The sequence below is a fragment of the Bos javanicus genome, chromosome 11 (genome assembly GCF_032452875.1).
Source record: "Bos javanicus breed banteng chromosome 11, ARS-OSU_banteng_1.0, whole genome shotgun sequence".
Taxonomy (NCBI): Eukaryota; Metazoa; Chordata; class Mammalia; order Artiodactyla; family Bovidae; genus Bos; species Bos javanicus.
In genome coordinates, this window is record NC_083878.1 from 13,710,272 (window position 1) to 13,726,358 (window position 16,087).

At 49.9% G+C, this 16,087-nt stretch overlaps 1 protein-coding gene across 2 annotated transcripts; it reads left to right on the forward strand.

The window, feature by feature from the left end:
• Window positions 1-3,199: 3,199 nt before the first annotated feature.
• Window positions 3,200-15,248, forward strand: CLEC4F (C-type lectin domain family 4 member F). 2 transcript variants are annotated; one of them, XM_061431989.1, is made up of 7 exons: window positions 3,202-3,359; window positions 4,176-4,292; window positions 4,596-4,691; window positions 6,465-7,583; window positions 12,667-12,818; window positions 14,113-14,231; window positions 14,839-15,248. In XM_061431989.1, the coding sequence occupies exons 1-7, from the start codon at window positions 3,284-3,286 to the stop codon at window positions 14,981-14,983; spliced, it is 1,824 nt and encodes a 607-aa protein (XP_061287973.1). In that variant the 5' UTR covers window positions 3,202-3,283; the 3' UTR covers window positions 14,984-15,248. The 2 variants fall into 2 exon arrangements, with proteins under 2 accessions (XP_061287974.1, XP_061287973.1); XM_061431990.1 differs by lacking the exon at window positions 4,596-4,691 and having other exon boundaries at window positions 3,200-3,359.
• The last annotated feature ends 839 nt before the right edge of the window (window positions 15,249-16,087 follow it).

The following is a 16,087-nucleotide window of genomic DNA, read 5'->3' on the forward strand; positions in this document are numbered from 1 at the left end:
GGCAATGGCACCCCACTCCAGTACTCTTGCCTGGAAAATCCCATGGATGGAGGAGCCTGGTGGGCTGCAGTCCATGGGGTCACTGAGGGTTGGACACGACTGAGCGACTTCACTTTCACTTTTCACTTTCACGAATTGAAGAAGGAAATGGCAACCCACTCCAGTGTTCTTGCCTGGAGAATCCCAGGGACGGGTGAGCCTGGTCGGCTGCCGTCTTGGGGGTCTCACAGAATCGGACACGACTGAAGTGACTTAGCAGCAGGCTGGTGGATGGTGGATCTGCATTCTTCACTCACACATACACCACCCAAAAACATACACGCATATACATACATATGCACACACTGCACACATATACACACACATACACATATACACACACATCACATACACATATTCACATGCAATATACACATGTGCTCCGTCACTTCAGTCACGTCTGACTATTTGTGACCCCGTGAGTATCCTGCCAGGCTCCTCGGTCCATGGGATTATCCTGGCAAGACTACTGGCGTGGGTTCCCATGGCCTCCTCCAGGGGATCTTCCTGACCCAGGGGTGGAACCTGGGTCTCCAGTGGCTCCTGCATTGGCAGGTGGATTCTTTACAATGAAGTCACTTGGGAAGCCCATATGCACATAGACACACAGCGGTATGGACACATACACACATCCATATAAACACACAAATATACGCATACACGTATATTGCACACAACACACATATCATACACACACACACACACATCCCCACATTACTGTGGCATCATGAGCTGGGCATAGGCAAGCCCTCCTCTCCTCACCCCGCAGACGAGCTGTGCCCCTGGCTGGCGGGGGCTGTGTTGACACTGGCCATTCATGACCCAGGCGGGACCCAAGTTGCTCTCCTGGCCTGGCCACAGGAAGAGGCACATTCGGCCTGGCTTCTCTACAATGGAAGCTGGACAGTGGGCTTCTTGGATGGTGCTTGGGGCCCTGTGGGAGGCTGACTCCAGCATTTGGGAAAATGCTGTGGGAATAGGATGTAAGGGCTGAAGGTGAAAATGGGAAAAAGCAACACAATTTGGATGGAACAATCCATTTACAAGGTAACTGACATCTCGTAAATGGCCCACTGGTGAGATAGGAGACAAACACATAATTAGTTTTTTATGTATTAAAGAAAGTGTGATCCATTTCAGTAAGACGGTAACCCTTTGAAGTGATGGGGGAGCGAGCAGTGAGAATCTACTGTCCTCCTCAGAGCTGACTTCAGGAGGACTGTCTTGACCAGCCAGGGTGGGTATTGATTCTGCCTAATTGGTCACCCCACGAGGGTAGGGACTTGGGGCTGCACGGCTCCCCTGGGACACCTCACTCCTAGGTCTTGGCCCACAAGCACAGGAACCCCCTGACACAGTGTTTGTTTCTCCTGGGAGTTACAGGTCTCATGGTAAAGCGGCACATTGGCTTATACAGTAGTTTTGGCAGAGTCAGTCCTGAACCTGGTCAGCTCAGGGAGCACAAATCCAATCACCTAGGGGTGAGATCTTGGATCAAGCTGGGTCCTATTTGGTATTTTCTGACATAACTTTTGACACCAGATGTGTGGTGTTTTCTGCTGCTGCTGCTAAGTTGCTTCAGTTGTGTCCGACTCTGTGCGACCCCATAGATGGCAGCCCACCAGGCTCCTCCATCCCTGGGATTCTCCAGGAGCAAACACTGGAGTGGGTTGCCATTTCCTTCTCCAATGCATGAAAGTGGAAAGTGAAAGTGAAGTCACTCAGTTGTGTCTGACTCTTCGAAACCCCATGGACTGCAGCCCACCAGGCTCCTCCATTCATGGGATTTCCCAGGCAAGAGTACTGGAGTGAGGTGCCATTGCCTTCTCCAGGTGTTTTCTGAGACCAACCAGTTCTCTGACATCAGCTGAGTGTCTGCAATTCAATTCAATCCTGACACTCAACCATGGAGTGAGTTAGAGGCTCAGTCCCACAAGACAGCCCAGCTTCAGATACCTTGTGCAAGCAGGGTCTCCAAGCGACCACACTTCTGCCCAGCAGACTGCAAATCCGGGGGACCCCATGACCCTTCCCAGCTTGATAATTCACTAGAATGACTCACAGAACTCATGAAAACACTATACTTACCATCACAGGTTATGATGGAGGATAAAAACAAAGAGCCAGATGAAGAGGAACAGAGGGCAAGGTGCAGAAGGACCCGGAGCCTGGGGGGTCTCTGTCCCCATAGAGTATGGGTGCAATACCCTTTTGGGTAGGTGGGTTTGTTCACCAGCCAGGAAACTTCTTGAAGCTCTCTTGTCGTTTATGAGCTCTTATAACCCAATGAGAGAGGTGAGGGATTAGTCTTTCTAAGACTGTCTCCATCTAGAAGCTATCTGGAGAGGGCAATGGCACCCCACTCCAGTACTCTTGCCTGGCAAATCCCATGGACGGAGGAGCCTGGTGGGCTGCAGTCCATGGGGTCACGAAGAGTTGGACACGACTGAGTGACTTCACTTTCACTTTTCACTTTCATGCATTGGAGAAGGAAATGGCAACCCACTCCAGTGTTCTTGCCTGGAGAATCCCAGGGACGGGGGAGCCTGGTGGGTTGCCATCTCTGGGGTCGCACAGAGTCGGACACGACTGAAGCGACTTAGCAGCAGCCGCAGCAGCAGCAGCAGAAGCTATCTAGTGGTCTGAGTCCCCTCATCAGCATGAATGCAAATGTGGTTTAAAAAGGTTAGTTTTGGATAACAAAAGACACACTTGTCACTCAGAAAACTCCAAGTGTTTTATTCTGCTAAAATCCTTTTCCCATCACGGCCACTGTGAGGTCCTGAGTGGGCAGAGAGTCACCTCAGCCCTTCCCGTGACCTGCAAACACCTGCTGCGCTGAGCCAGCCTCCTCCTGACTAGCCTCCTGTTACTTAGGAGAGTCTGAGGCTGGAATTAAGACTCAGCCATGGTCACGAGGATGTTTTTCTATGCAAATTGAGAAGGAATCCCTAACTCCCTTCTAAGTGGCTGGTGAAAGGTGTCTGTGACTTTGGGGCCAAGGCTAGTGTTTGAGGCTACCGTGGATCGCAGGGGTGGGAGGTTGGGGCTGAGGGAAGGAGGATGGGGGTGCCGACTGGCACTTGGGAGCTTTGAGGGGAAGGGCCCAGATGGGGCACTTCTGCAGAGTCAGCAGCGGGGGAAGGCAGAGTTTGTAAGGACTGACTCGGGAGCATATAAACCCGCATCGCAGCTCCACTTCCCCACTGCTGGTTCACAGCGTGGCAGGGAGCTGTTCTGGAGAATGAAGGAAGCAGAGACGAGAGCTGACCAGGTCCACTTCTGCACAGAAAACCAGAATGTCTCCCTGTCCTCCCAAGGTGAGAAAACTGAGGCCCCAGCCTGTGTTCAGCATGGAGGGTCCAGCCTGCTGGGCCCTGGCCCCCCACCATCTTCCTCAGCCCTTGCCTGGCAGGCTCAGCACTGGCTCGGCTTCCAGAATAAACAGGTGGGGCTGAAGGTGGGTCAGGCAAGAACAGAGTGCCTGTGGCCTGCACTGAGGCTTTGCGTGAAATCTCCCCTGACCCTTTTCCCTGGGGGGTGGCAACCTGGCAAGAGAAGGAGAGTGAACAATGAATTCAGGGGGACCTGGTTTGAAACCCCATCTCTGCACTCTGGGCTGGCCCCATGAGGCCTCAGGGACTCCAGGCTGTGGTCTCTCCGTTCTCTGTATATTCAGCCAGCAGACTCCCAGGAACAGCCCTTCTTAGGACACCGATGTCAGCCTGTGGCAGCAGCAGCCCCGAGGGCTGTGAGTGTCGCTGCGGTCATGATTCACGCAGCAAAGCTGGCCCTGAGCCACTGAGGTCGGGTTCCTGCTGTGTGCCTCCCTCCCCAACTCCCTCCCTCCTTTCTGCTTTCATTCAAACAGTACCTTTGTTGTCTTCCACTGTGCCAGGTCTGTGCCCTGTGCGCGCCCTCCAGGCTCGGGCTGGTGGTCTTTTCTGAGCCTTCTGTTGCTACCACAGCTTCCACGAGCCCTGGTGCACGTTCCCAAGCGCCCATTGCCTTTCTCCAGGGTGAGCGGGACAAGCATTCTCAGTCCCATGGGACAGGCCAGGAGAGTAAGCCTGAGGGGCTGCAACTGTCCAGCACACACGGCAGTCTCCTCCTGGATCCTGGCTTCTTCCCTGCAGGACTGGACCCCGTGGCAGTGGTTCCTGCAGCCCCCAGGATGCCCCGGCGTTTGCAGGCCACCCTGGCCTCTTTGGGTGTGTTTTTGGTCTCCTGTCTGGTGGTTCTCTTCATTGTGGGTAAGCTCCTAGGTGACCTGAGCCCCACTGACTTTCTCTCCTTCCTGCACACAGGCCCTAAAGAGCCCTAGACACCTCCCTTCTACTCCCAGGGGGGTCACTCCACTTCCAGTCCCAGGCCCAAACCAGGGCTTTCCTGGGACCCAACCAAGGTCGTTGTCCAAAGGGAGGTTCCCAAGAGATGAGGCGGGTGAGGGGAACTCTGAGGGGGTCATGGTGCCATCTCCTCCACCTCCTTCTGGAACCTTGACTGAGGGTGGGGCAGCCTGGGGATTGTGCTGATGTGGGAATGGGGTGTCTCAGCTCTGCAGCACCCAAGACCTGCACTGGACACATCTGCTTACTTCCAAGAGTTCCTGGGAGACAACCATACTGGGCAGTTTCTCAAGGAACGCGACTGTGAGTAGCCGCAGCGGGGGAGGGGAGGGGGCCGGGGCCTTGGATGCTCAGACCCCAGGACACATTTCTTCCTCCTCAATGTCCTCAGGCCCCTAAATGGTTTCTATTCTCCTCACAGAAAGCCAGTATCTTTCTTTTAAATCGCTTTATTTTTTGAGGTACAATTGACGCATAATAAAGTATACATATTTAAAGCATACAACCTAAGTTTTGCCAAATATAGAGATGCATGAAACATCACAATCAAGATAATGGGCATACTCAGCCTTCTGCCCTCAAAGCTCACTCCTGCCCTTGGCCATCCTGCCTCTCTCCTCTTCCCTTTGTTCCCAGGCAACCACTGATCTACTTGCTGGGATACGAATGGCTTGACTTTTTCTAGAGTTTTATATAAAGGGATCTAGAGTATGTACTCTTTTTTTGACCTTTATCAGTCATGTGATTTACCAACATTTTTTTTAGTCTATGGCTTCTCTCTTCATTCTCTTAACAAGATTTAAGTTTTGGTAAAGTCTGATTTATCCATCTTATCTCATTTATGGATTGTCCTTTTGGTCTGGTATCTAAGAAATCTGCCTATACCAAGATCACAAAGACATGCCTTCAAATTTGCTTCTGGAAATTTTATAATTTTGGGGTTTTACATTTAGGTCTATGATTAATTTTGAGTTAATGTTTTGAATAATGAATAATGCAAGATATGGACTGAAGTTCATTTTTTCTTTTTGCAAATGGGTGTACAGTTGTTCCAGCACCATCAGTCGAAAAAGTTATCCTTTCTCCTTTGTATCTTTGTTGGAAACCAATTGTCCGTATTTGTGTACATTCTCTCTTCTGTCCCATTGATTTAAGGCCCTCCTGGTCTTACCTCAGCACAGTGGCTCAGGTCTCACATACCTACCTAGGCAGAGCTTTAGAAGCAGGGCAGGAATCCTCCAGAAAGGGTCTCTGCTTATTCGGGTCCTTCTCCCTGTTTCTGAAAGGAGGCTGGAATGGGCGCCTCACGCCGTGAATGTCTGAGCTCACATTCTAGCTCATGGGTGCACAGAGGGTGCAACTGCAGGGGGTTTGGTGGGATGCTGCAGAGTTTCCTTGAATGACGCAGGGACCACAGCCTCTCACTAGGGTCTCCCATGTCCTCAAATGGTTCGCCAGGGACGCTTGCACTACGTGGCCCTGGAGGTGCCATTGCAGTTCAGGGTTCAGTGTCGGAGGACTTCCACATAGCCCTGTACATTGAAAAGAAAATTTCCTTCATGGGTACCTATTTTATTTTGTTTCTGTTTTCTTCCCCCCACGAATTTGTGATCAGAAAAGGCCTATGTTTGTGGCCTACATAGTTTTTAGGAAGTCACAATTGTGAATCAAGAGGTTTCATGCTTGGTGTACAAATATAGCGTAGGAATAAACATGGGTTTGACTCATACCTGTTGTCTTTCCATAATGACCCATTAATATCTAATGGTGAAACTTCAGCTGAATTAAACATCAACAGCTCTCAGTGATTTAATCAGTTATTTTCAAGTTCAATTACGATGGCAGAATAATCCAGTAGGCAAGTATTTCAATCCTTCTGCTTCCTGGTTCACTAAACAGACCTTTATTTTGTTTTTGGCTTTACATTCTCAGGTGGTCCAGCCCCAGGGCCTGGGTGGTTATAGGCTGCTTGAGGAGAGCTCAGGGTTGTGCTGCAGACATTTACCTTGGAGATTTTAAGAATGCTTTCCTACATGATGGGCCTGTTTGGCTGCTTTCTCCATTTCCTCCCTCCAGATCCCTACCACTCTGTCAGGGTGGCGGAGTTCCAAGAGGCTGTCCAGTTGTTTAAAGGACATATGGAGAACGCCAGCACCTGGAGCGTGGAGATCCAGCTATTGACGTGCAGAGTGGACAATGTCAGTTCTCAGATCCAGATGCTCGGCGGTGATCTGGAAAGTGCCAGTGCTGACATCCAGATGCTAAAAGGCCTCCTGAAGGACGCCAGTGCCTTGAGTTTCCAGACCCAGCTGTTAAGGAGTTCCTTGGAGGAGACCACTTCTAAAATTCAGAAGCTACAGGGAGATCTAGAAGAGGCAAATGGTTCAAATTCCCAGATCCAGGGTTCCTTTAAAAGCAGTTTAGAAAACACTAGCATCGAGCTCCTTGTGTTAAGCAGAGGCTTAGAAAATGCCAACACGGAGATCCAGGTGTTGAAGGCAGGGTTAGAAATGGCAAACGCTGAGGTCCGATTGGCAAACAGTAGCTTAAAGAATGTTAATGCCCAGATCCATGTTTTAAGAGGTGCTCTGGATAGTGTTAGTGATTTAAGGGCCCACCATCAGGTTTTAAGGAGTAGTTTGGAAAGCACCACTGCTGAGATGCAGAGGTTAAAGGGAAGTCTGCAAAATGCAAATGCGTTAAACTCTCAGACCCAGACCTTTGTAAGAGGCAGTTTAGACAACACCAGTGCTCAGATCCAGGTGTTAAGAAGTCATTTGGAAAGGGCTGGAGGTGAGATTCACTTGTTAAAAAGAGATTTGGAAAATGTCACTGCCCAGACCCAAACAGCAAGCAGTCACCTGGAGCAGACAGATGCTGAGATGAGAGTATTAAAAACAGAGCTGGAAAGTGCCATTGCCTTAAGTTCCAAGATTCAGGTGTTAAATGGTCTTTTGAGAAATGCCAGCCAAGAGATACAGACCTTAAAACAAGGAATGAAGGATGCCGCAGCCTTACAGTCCCAGACCCAAATGTTAGAGAGAAGTCTGCAGGAGGCCAGAACTGAGATCCAGACATTAAGAAAGGATTTGGGGAACACCAAAACACTGAGGACAACAATCCAGGAGCAGCAGAGAAGCCTGGAGTCCTTCCGCACAGCCTTGGCTTCACAGGAGCAGCTCCAGAGGAACCAAAGTAAGTGCAGGGAGGGGGCTGGGGAGGGCAGAGTCTCCTGTCCCTTTGGCCTTTTGCTTATTTCAACATGCATCCCCGGGGAAGGAGTGTGGGTGCTCAAGAGGTGCTAGATCCAACCAAAGGTGATGTAATCCCTGCTTACTCTCTGACTAGAGTGACAAAACCTACATCTGGGAAACAAACGCGGTCTGTCCCTATGGTGTATAATAGAGACAGAGTGTGCTAGCAGGGCCAGCCAGCCTTATTTCCAACTTTTGACTAGCCCAGATGCTGTGGTTTTTCTCAAGTTGTTCACCTTCTCTGAGCTTCCCTTTTCTCACCTGCAAAGTGGGGAAAATAATACTTGCTCCCCAGTGAGGACCAAATGACTTAACACACATAAAGCATTTAACAAAGTACAGCATTCCTATATACATCTGACAAAAATTTCCTGAGGCCCTAGGATGTGTCAGGATCATAAAGATTAACAAAATGTGATGCCTGCCCTTGGAGAAGGCAATGGCACCCCACTCCAGTACTTTTGCCTGGAAAATCCCATGGACAGAGGAGCCTGGTAGGCTGCAGTCCATGGGGTCACTAGAGTCGGACACGACTGAGCGACTTCACTTTCACTTTTCACTTTCCTCCATTGGAGAAGGAACTGGCAACCCACTCCAGTGTTCTTGCCTGGAGAATCCCAGGGACGGGGAAGCCTGGTGGGCTGCCGTCTATGGGGTCGCACAGAGTCGGACACGACTGAAGCAACTTAGCAGCAGCAGCAGCAGCCCTTGAAGCTTATAGGCGGGTGGAGCAGCCTTGCACAAAAGGCCTGAGAGGTGCAATGTTGGGAGTAGGTCTAGAAACTGGGGGGTCGGGGGGAACAAAACAAAGGACAAGAAGGGGTCTTCTCAGGGCTGATGTCCTCTGGTGCAGACAAGGATCTTCCAAGGAGGGAGGCAATTTTCTGGAGGATAAAAGATCAAATATGCTTCAGTGGGAATTTGGCCTTTGAACTGAGGCCTGAAAGATAAGTAGGTGTTTTCCAAGCAGATAAGATAAGGGAACAGCAGGTCACAGGCATGGAGATGTGAACCATGAGGTTTAAGAAACTTCTGGTAGTTCTATCTGACTGGACCATGGCCAAGAGGGCAGTTGAGGAGACACAGGCCGAAAAGACAGTAGGTAAGGGTCAGAGCAGTGGCTTTCAAACATGTAATCACAGCATAAAATTCATTTTACATCATGTTGTTTGTTGTTCAGTTGCTCAGTCATGTCCGACTCTTTACGACCCCATGGACTGCAGCATGCCGGGCTTCCCTGTCCTTCACCATCTCCTAGAGTTTGCTCAGACTCATATCCATTGAGTCAATGATGCCATCCAACCATCTCTAGTTATAATTATGTGTCTCTCTCACACACATACACATTTCAAAAAGCAAAGCTTTTACCACATGAATGCACTCATATTTTATTGTCTAGTCTCCAAACTCCTTCTCCCCGCAATAACTTCAACAAAATCCACCAGTGGGTTGATGACGGCAGTTGAAAAAACACTGTGAGAGAAAGGGAGGCAGCTCTGCAGAGACACCAGCTAGATGCGGAATGGCTCTGAGTTTGGGTTTCATCCTTTTGGAAATGAGTATTTGTCGAAGAATTTCAAGGAGGCTGACTGGATGGGTCTATAGACTGAGACAGGGAATAAAAGGAGAAGACAAGCTGTGAGGTTTGAGCGTGTTGAATCTGAGATACCATGGGGGTATTCACGAGGCCATCACCTGTGGGCTGTCAGGGGTGTAGGAAAGCGGTCCTGCTGCAGACAGAGATGCGGGAGCCCTGGGTACGCTGGTTCTGGTTGTGGCAGTGGGAATGCAGGAGTTTGCATGAGATGAGATGCTTCGTGAGAAGGAAGCTGAGGGTGGAAACAGGAAGTCAACTTTTAGGTGGCAAGAAGGGAAAGAAGTGATTTTGAAGGAGACTGGAGAGGGCAGTCTCAGAGGCAGGAGGGGAATTAGGAAGTGTGCAGTTGGGGAAGTCAAGGAAGGAGAGCATCTCATGAACAGCGTGGCTGGTTCTGGCAAATGTCTAAGAGCCCCAGGTAAAGAAGCCAATAAGCACCCACTAACTCCGGGCAGTTCGCAGGTCATTGGAATAAAGTTTCAGTGGAGAGTTGTATGTGGCCTGGAGACCAGACCACAGTCAGTAGCAAGTGAGTGAGAGACGAAGGTGCCCCAGTCCTTCAAGGGCCTTGGCTGAGAACAGAAGATGAGGCTGAGGTGAGGGATATGGGAGGGTAGAAGCAGGGGTTAAAAAACCAGCTGTGCCATCCATACTTATATCTCAAAACCTACATAATTAATTGTAGACGTGGCAAATATTGAAAAAGAGAAAGATGAGAATATGATAACTTGTGTTTCTGTAAAAATGTCTCTTAAAAAAATAACCACTGCTAATATTTTGGTGAAATTCCTTGAGAGGGCTGGTCTAGATTAGGCTAGGCTTGATCTGAGGGTGAGACAAAGGCACCAGCAAACAGGGAGAAGATTGAAGGAGAGAGAAAAAGAGAGTGGGGGAGGAGTTGGGGAGACAATGTTGGAACCTGGGAGACAGAGAGAGAGGAGAGAATGAAAAGCAGAGTGGAGTGATTGGCCATGAAGGAGCAGAGGAGCTGTGGGAGCAGATGTTCACGCAGTTTGCAGATGCAGGTACAAGACAATGAGGGAGCAGATACTTAGTGATGTCTTTGTAGAGTAAGAGGTCCCTGGTCAAAGGCGACAGAAGAGGGAGAGATCTGTGAGGGATGGGGCCATTTGGAGCAACTGCTGGAATACGCGGCTGACAAATGAGGGGCTTGGGAGACAGCACTGAGCGCCTGCTCTGCTGTTTCGCTCTGTCCCTGTCTGTCTGTTGGAAGCCTGGAAGTCTTCCCTTCTTGAAACGTCTCCCACGCCCCCCTGCTGTCCTCCCCACTCCCTCTGCCTTGCTCCTGCTTTGGTAGGGACGAATGTTTCTCCACCTTGGGGACACGCTGGAATCACCCGATGAGTTTTTATAAAACTGAAGCCTGGAACCCACCTCCAGAACTCTAACTTTTCTTTGGGAGGGCAGGCGCTTGTTCTGGGATGCAGCCTAGCATCAGAATTTTCTTTTAAAAATTCCCTAGGTGGTTCTAATGGTCAGTCAGGGCTAAGAACCATTAGTTTAATTTTTTTTCTTAAAGGGCCAAACAGTTGATGTTTTGAGCTTCTGGCTAAACAGTCTCTGTTGCAACATCTCTGCTGTTGTAATGATGAAGCATCTGAAGACCATCTGTCAACTGAAGGGCATGGCTGTGTTCCATAGGTATACAAATTCTATAAAGTAACTATCCTTCAATTAAAAAATAAATAAATTTAAAATTAAAAAAAAAAACACTTCATTTGCGAAAAGAAGCTGCTGGCAGGCTGTAGTCTGCCAATTCTTGGTTTGGACTGCTGTTTCTCAGACTTTGGAGTGTATCAGAATCACCTGGAGAGTTTGTTAAATGCAGACTGTCAAAAAACAATTCTGAATTCAGCTAGGCTGGGGTGAGTCTGAGAACTGGCATTTCTACCAAGCCCCAGGTACTAATGCTGGGCACCTAGGACCACACTTTGAAAAACCCTGGTTTACACACTCACCATCTATCATTCAAACATTTGTAATTGCACTGTAACTGGTGTCTCTCCCATTAAGATTGCCTTCTTCCTATTCAGCAACCGCACCATCTCGAGGCAAATCTGAGCATATTACGATCTTTCTTCAAACCCTCCAGGGTTTCCCACTATTGCCAGGAAAAAAACCCAAACTCCTTCACACAGGACGTATGATTTAGCACTGGTGACCCTGTCCACGTTCATCTCCCATCCTTTGTGCTTTGACTGTGTCTGCGTGCATGCTCAGTTGCTTCACGTGTGTTCAAATCTTTGTGACCCTACGGGCTGTAACCCTTCAGGCTCCTCTGTCCATGGGATTCTTCAGGCAAGAATACTGGAGTGGATTGCCATGCCCTCCTCAGGGGATCTTCCCGACCCGGGGATTGAACGTGCGTCTCCTACGTCTCCTGCTTTGGCAGACAAGTGCCTTATCACTAGTGCCATCTGGGAAGCCTGTGCGTTGGCCATAAAGTCCTTGAACAGATCAGGCTGCACCGTGCTGTTTCACACCTTTGTGCTTTTGCAGTGACTCTCTCCCCCGCCTGGGATTCTCTCCTTGCCCATCTGGCAAACTCTTCCTTGGTCTTTGAAGACTCAGCTCAAGTGAATCCTCACCTAGGGTCCTTCCTAAGCTCTGTTTCCAGCTCAGCTGAAGGACACCACACCCTCTTTAGTGCCTCTAACATGCCATGGTTTCCAATCAATGCATCTTCAATACCAGTTTTATGTCTGTCTCATTTGCTGGACAGTAATTCCCTTGAGGGCATGAATCATGTCTAATTGATCTTTGTATAAAGGCTCCTGATTCATAGAAGTTAAGGTATATTGAATAAAAGAATACATGAATGAATGAGTCTGTTTTGGCACCATTTCAAGGAGCTGTGATTAGGAGGCTGTTAACAGAGTGTCAGGACAGAAGGGAATGAAATAGCTGAGGGAATCGGGGCTTGTGCTGATAGGATGAGCCATTAGGGTCTGAAATTGTGAGGTCAGGCAGGGGATGACAAGGTCCCAAGTGTGGTTCTTGGTGTGGACAGCTGAAGTAGATGGAGATGAAGTCAAGGGAATGAGTGAAGATACAGGATGGCTGTGAACGCTCGCAGGGAAATGAAGGGGACCAAGATGCAGGGGACAAGCAGGTGGTAGCAATGAGTTGGGAAAGTGAGTAGTATAGCTAGAAAACAAGAGCCTTGAAAGAAAATGGCCAGGTAGCAGAGCTGTCTGAATACCCCTGGAGTGATGGAGCCAGATGTCCTGAGCTGCTCCTCTGCTCTGTCAGGTCGTGGGCTGGGGTTGCAGCCTCCCAGACTGTGGCCCTGTAGCCGAGGGCATCAAGCATTGCAGGGGCTTGTGACCCTCAGTGGTTAGTCTCTGGAGGGAGCAGGATCTGCAGCCAGCTCCCTGTTCTCTCTCCTTCCCCACCTTTGCTCCAGATCAACTTTTCCAGCTGTTCCTGCAAGGCTGGAAGTTCTACAGTGGGAGCTTGTATTACTTTTCTTTTGCCGAGAAGACGTGGCGGGAGGCCGAGCAGTTCTGTGTGTCCCATGGAGCCCACCTGGCCTCGGTGACCTCGGAGGAGGAGAAGGTCAGAGCTGTGAGCTTGGGGTGCTGCTTCTGGGAGTGATGTGGGGTCAGGGGCTTTGTGCTTTGGCCTTCCCCTCTTGGAGTTGGCATGGCAGTCCTTCACGTCTCCTCTGTCAGTCAGGGAGCAAATATTTATTGAATTCTGATGAACATCTTGCACCAGAGGTATAAGCACTGACAGCAAACCCAATGTCCTCAGTGAATGAGGGAGACCCCAGAGGGGTCAGCAGAAAGGAAGGGCAGAGGGAGGGGCACCAGGTAGCTGCCCTCAATGTGCTGGGTGCCTCCTTGCCTCCCCATCCCCTCATCTTCCTCTCAGGCTTCTTCTCTAGTTGTCAATCTTGATTTTAATGTCAGTTCATCTCATGGCTATGGAAGGCCCATGAGCAGATAATCCAGGCTTCTTGGGAAGGCCAGACAAATGTATGAGTTTGAGGCCATAAAGACAGCTGAGCACTGAAGAACTGATGCTTTCAAATTGTGGTACTGGAGAAGACTCTTGGGAGTCCTTCAGAATGCAAGGAGACCAAACCAGTCAATCCTAAAGGAAATCAACCGTGAACATTCATTGGAAGGACTGTTGTGGAAGCTGAAGCTCCAATACTCTGGCCACCTAATGTAAAGAGCCAACTCATTGGAAAAGACCCTGATGCTGGGAAAGATAGAAGGCAAAGGGGACCTCAGAGGATGAGATGGTTGGATGGCATCACTGACTCAACAGACATGAATCTGAGCAAACTCTGGGAGATAGTGCAGGACAAGGAGGCCTGGTGTGCTGCAGTCCACAGGGTTGCAAAGAGTCAGACACAATTTAGCGACCAAACAAGAACAACAAAGCCAGCAGAGCAGCAGAGTGGCCCGTACGCCAGATGTTCTTATCCGAACTTACTGAGGTTATTGACAAGTACCCACAGTGCGTTTGGCCAAATTTAACTTACAGACGTACCCATCCCTTGGGGTTTTCCTGAGACTGTTCTTGTCTGTCTGTCAAATGACATGCTATTTTGTAAAACGCATCTTAGAAAACCACGGCCAGGTCTGTCTTTGTCCCAGGAAAGCCACACTCCTCATCAGGTAACCATGGAAGAAGCTGAACTTCCCCAAGGTGACCTGTCTGCTGCCCTAGCTCTGGAAAACCAGGGAACCGGTGGCGGGGGGTGGGGGTGCAGCTCCTGAAGAGTGGGCTTAATGCCGCTGGGACTGGGGAGAGCGCAGCATGGATTCCTCTTCCACGTGGCCTGGTGAGCAAGCTCCTCGCACGAGCTCACTGCCACGACACTGCCTTTTCTCCACAGACATTTCTGATACAGTTCACGAGTTCTGTTTACCACTGGATTGGCCTCACTGATCACGGTACGGAGGGCCACTGGCGCTGGACAGATGGCACAGCATTCGATCGTGCCAGGAGCCGTGCGTGAGTCCTGCCTCTGTCTGGTGCCGTCTCAGGCGCTGTCTGGGACAGGTCTGCCTAGAGAGACTCTGTCCTGCGTGTGTATCCCCGTCCAAGAAGTGTTAGCACTGTGTGTGATCTATGTGTATGATGTGCGTGTGTGATGTGTGTATATGGTGTGTGTATATTTGACTGTGTGGTGATGTGTGTGGTGTGTGTGTGATGTGTGTGTACACCAGCATAGCTGGGATCCTTGTCTGGACCCCTTCACAGGGGCGTCAGGATAAGACAGGTCCTGGGGCTGGCAGGCACCCTGCAACTGGGTCTTGCTGTTTGGATTTTTTTTTTTTTTTTTTGCCTATCCTATACCCTACCACGTAGGCCTGGGCCCAAGGGGCCTTGCCCCCATCTGAAGGCTCTAAATATGAATTCTGGTGGGGGGGACTTGTAGCTTTAGACACACTTCCCATCCCTCCATTCTCAGTAATGGAGGACAACCTCAGCAAAGCCACCCTCAGGGCACCTGGGGCCACCAGGGGTTTAGGGACCCATGTCACTTCAGTTCCTCATGCCACAGCAGGGGGAAGGGATTCTTCTTTCATCAAGCAGAATGAAGCCCTCTTTTTGCCAGGTTTTGGGCTGAGAATCAGCCAGATAACTGGCAACACGGTATTGGGCAGTCGGAAGACTGTGTCCAGATGCAGCAGAAGTGGAATGACATATCCTGCTCCACTCTCTGCCGCTGGATCTGCAAGAAGCCTATGGTCCAGCTGTAGCCCGGGGGCAGGGGGGCTGAGACCCTTCTCCACGATGCCTTGGAAGCCACTCAATCAACTGGTTCGCTGGGGCCTTCCATTCAGCTTTTGCTTTTCCTGACCTGTCCTTTTGAAATAAATCTTTCGAACATGTTCACATCACGTGACCCAGCATGACCAGCAGTTTCTCAAGGAAGAAAAAGAGACTTGTTTCTGTATGTCCCCTCGGCAACCAGCGCAGGCCTGTCAGATGGCAGCTCCTCAATAAATACTCTGATGAACCAAAGTTTGGACTTGTCTCTGCGACAGCCACCAGGCTCACTTCTCCCTGCTTTGGTTCTCCTTCCCTCAGGGTCCCTTCTGTTCTGAGATAAGGACGTCTTTAAGGGCTTTATAGCTAGGCCCTTTCAGTTGATGTATTGCAAAAAGCAGAGGTTTACCACGAACTACGATGACTGGGCAGCAGCATATGCTCCCAGAAGTCACAGCCGCCCAGGCACTTTCTTTGCTGGAGACGGGGCTGGAGCTGGAATTTTCCAAGCCCTTTAAAGTCACTCCCCAAACTCATTTCTCCCGGGTGGCTGACTTTACTTGTGTTCAGACTGTTAATTCTCAGGGACGTTTCTCTGACTTTTCTTGCCCTCATTCACCCTTCCAGGGACTCAGCTTTCTGCCAGCTCAACTTAGAATGAGAATTTCTAGAGCAAATATTTTGCCTCAAATACTGGGGTCCTATCCTTGACATGGCCAGGGAATCTGAGACACATTTCTAGAGTTCTTTCTCTGCATTACTCTGCATTACTTTATACTCTGGCCTTTTTGGGTGTCTTCATGGTCTCCCGTCTTGTGGCTCTCTTCTTTGTGGGTAAGCTCCTGGGCGACCTGAGCCCCACTGACTTTCTCTCCTTCCTGCACACAGGCTCCAAAGAGCCCCAGACACACTCCTTCTATTCCCAGGGGGGTCACTCCACCTCCAGTCCCAGGCCCAAACCAGGGCTTTCCTGGAGCCTGCCAGGACACTTCATAGAGTTCTTTCTCTGCATTACTTTATACTCTGCTCCCAAATGCTAGAATGTCAGTTCAGTCTCCCCAAACTTACATCTTTCTTCCTCAGCCTAGTGCGAC